At 65.6% G+C, this 2,283-nt stretch overlaps 1 protein-coding gene across 1 annotated transcript in view; it reads right to left on the bottom strand.

Moving 5' to 3' along the window:
- Positions 1-1,073, bottom strand: part of H696_01723 (hypothetical protein) — a 2,062-nt gene extending 989 nt beyond the window's left edge. The window contains exons 1-3 of the mRNA XM_009495631.1: positions 893-1,073; positions 413-565; positions 88-275 (exon numbers count right to left, since the gene is read on the bottom strand). Coding sequence (XP_009493906.1) covers positions 88-275; positions 413-561 — 337 coding nt within the window. The 5' untranslated portion in view covers positions 562-565; positions 893-1,073. The remainder of the gene's footprint in view (positions 1-87; positions 276-412; positions 566-892) is intronic.
- Between the last annotated feature and the right edge of the window lie 1,210 nt (positions 1,074-2,283).

Raw genomic sequence — 2,283 nt, 5'->3', positions numbered from 1 at the left:
GGGGGGGGGGGGGGGGGGGGGGGATGCATGTGTCAGTGGCCAGGTAGGCCTTTACCGGAGAAAAGGCGCAAAGTCCAGCCGACGCACCCAGCTGGCTGCCAACCTTGGGCTTGAAAACGAGGAACTTCGCGCGGACGGTCACATGAATGAATGGGGCATCGTTGATGATGCGGCCGGAGACAATGTTCTTGGTGCTGGAGGCCGGCTTGCCAGCATCGTCAAGGAACTGAACATCCGAGTAGGAGAGGACCGTGCCGCCAATGTGCTGCGAGTGACTGGCAGCCGGCACGAGAACGGATGCGATTGTGCCGGAGAAGCGGGGGGGGGGGGGGGGGGGCCGGGATGGATGGCGTGTCAGGGGATTCGGTCGCCAGTATGCGTGCAAAGGGGAGCCCCGGTGCCGGATACGCACTGCAGCAGCATGGCATTCAGACGCTGGTCGATGCCCCGGCGGGGGTCACCCATGTCGGCCGGCAGGAGATGCATGTAGAGATTGGCGGTGACCATGGAGAAAGGGCTCTCAGCGCCAGGGGCCTTCTTCTTGGAAGATCCGTGAGCCATGTTGCTATGGCGGATGTTTTTTTGTTGTTTTTTTTTTCCGAGTGGACGGGCACAGAACGTGGAGATGTTAGACAGGGCGACCGGGAGGTGGTGGGTGTTGTGCCGGGCACTTTTCTTTCCTCCTTCGCCGAGAGAGGGGGTGTCGGCGTAGTGGTACGCCGTGCGCGCGGCTCATCACCCCTCCGAGTGTTGGTCCGCCGCATGGCACAATCGGGGCAGGCCCACAGCATGCCAAAAGGGAAGACATCGCGGCAGGGCGTGGCATGGAGCAGAAGCGGCCGGACACCGGGGCCGTAGGGGGAACATGCGGGGGAGAGGAGTGGCGACGCACAATCGGAGAAGGGAGAAGGGGAGAGGTGGGTGGGACGCTGGAGCGAGACCACCACTGAATTCGCCAAAGTCCAAAGAGGGAGAGAGGGTGTCGGCGTAGCTGTCCTAGCCTCAGCGAGGAGCCAGGGCGTGCGCGATTGAGCGAGGGAGGGGCAAAGGAGAGAGAGGCAGGACGCCGAGCGGGGGAAGGGGGGGGGGAGGGAGGGCAGGAGTCTGGCTGGAGAGGGGATGCGCGGCCGGGGGGAAGCGGCCGGCCGAAGAAGGATCTCGCCGCCGAACCGGATCGATCTCCCGCCCCCTCTCTCTCTCTCTCTCCCACATCCAGGAGGAGGGAGGAGGGAGGAGGGCGGAGGGGCGGACGGGGGGCCGGAGGGGAGAGGGCTCCCGCACGCATGCGCCCCCTCGGGCGCCCATCCGCGTGCCCACAACGCCGGTCCCAGGGACCGAGAGGCCAGGCCGACCATCGTGGCGTGCCGGTGGGGTGGGCCTTGTGGCGGACCAGGCGGTGTTGGCCGTCAGCCCCCATGTGTCAATCATGTGATATAGTTTAATCACACCCGCGGCGCATTTTGGGCAATTTGTATGCCCTCCTCCGCCTCACACGCGCCACCGCGTCCCCTGGGGGCAGGCAACTCTATCTTTCTCGGCTACCGCCCCGGTGAGTATCGAGCCGCGGGATGGTTCCCCCCCCCCCCCAGCTCATTAGGTGGTCCCTTTGCCATGTCCATTCGTCTGGCGGGCGTGACGGAACGTGGATGTGTCATGGGGGGAGGGCGGGATGGGGCGTGGCCGCAGACGTGCTGGGACCCGAGCTCGGCCGTCGGCTGGTGAGGTCTCAGTCTTCCGCCTCCTGGGTGGGGGGGGGGGGCATCTGTGCTGTGGGCGACCTGGCAGCGGGCGCAGTCGGTGGTTCTTCTCACCTTCTGGCTGCCTCTCGGCGAAAGGGCTGTTGTTAACGACGGGGCGATGTCTGCCTGGGGAGGAGCCTCTCTTCGGCGTTCAAGCCTACGATGTGTGCGTGTGTGTGCGTGTGTGTGCGTACGCGTGCTCTCTCTTGGCGGCGTGCATCTGGGGGAATTCACTCTTGTGCCCCCGTCCCGCTCCGCCCTGCGGAGAAGGGATGTGTGGGCAGTTCTCCGGGGACACGGTCCTGGTTGGCCCCCGAGACTCGCCGAGGGGGGGTGTAACCACACACTGCCGAGCTGAAAGCGCCATCCTTCCGAATGGGTTGCACATGCATCCTCCCTCAGTCGGATGCTCTTTTTTTCCCCCCGGAGACAGGAGGGGGGGGGACGAGATCCCTCGGAGGGAGCGGCAATCGGAATTTTCATCAAGCCTCCATTCGGCCCCCTGCTCCCCCCCCCCCCCCCGGGGCGGCAGGTGTAGCACCGG

Source organism: Fonticula alba (assembly GCF_000388065.1).
Source record: "Fonticula alba strain ATCC 38817 unplaced genomic scaffold supercont2.2, whole genome shotgun sequence".
NCBI lineage: Eukaryota > Rotosphaerida > Fonticulaceae > Fonticula > Fonticula alba.
The sequence above is the reverse complement of the archived record's forward strand: the minus strand, read 5'-3'. Positions and strand labels throughout refer to the sequence as shown.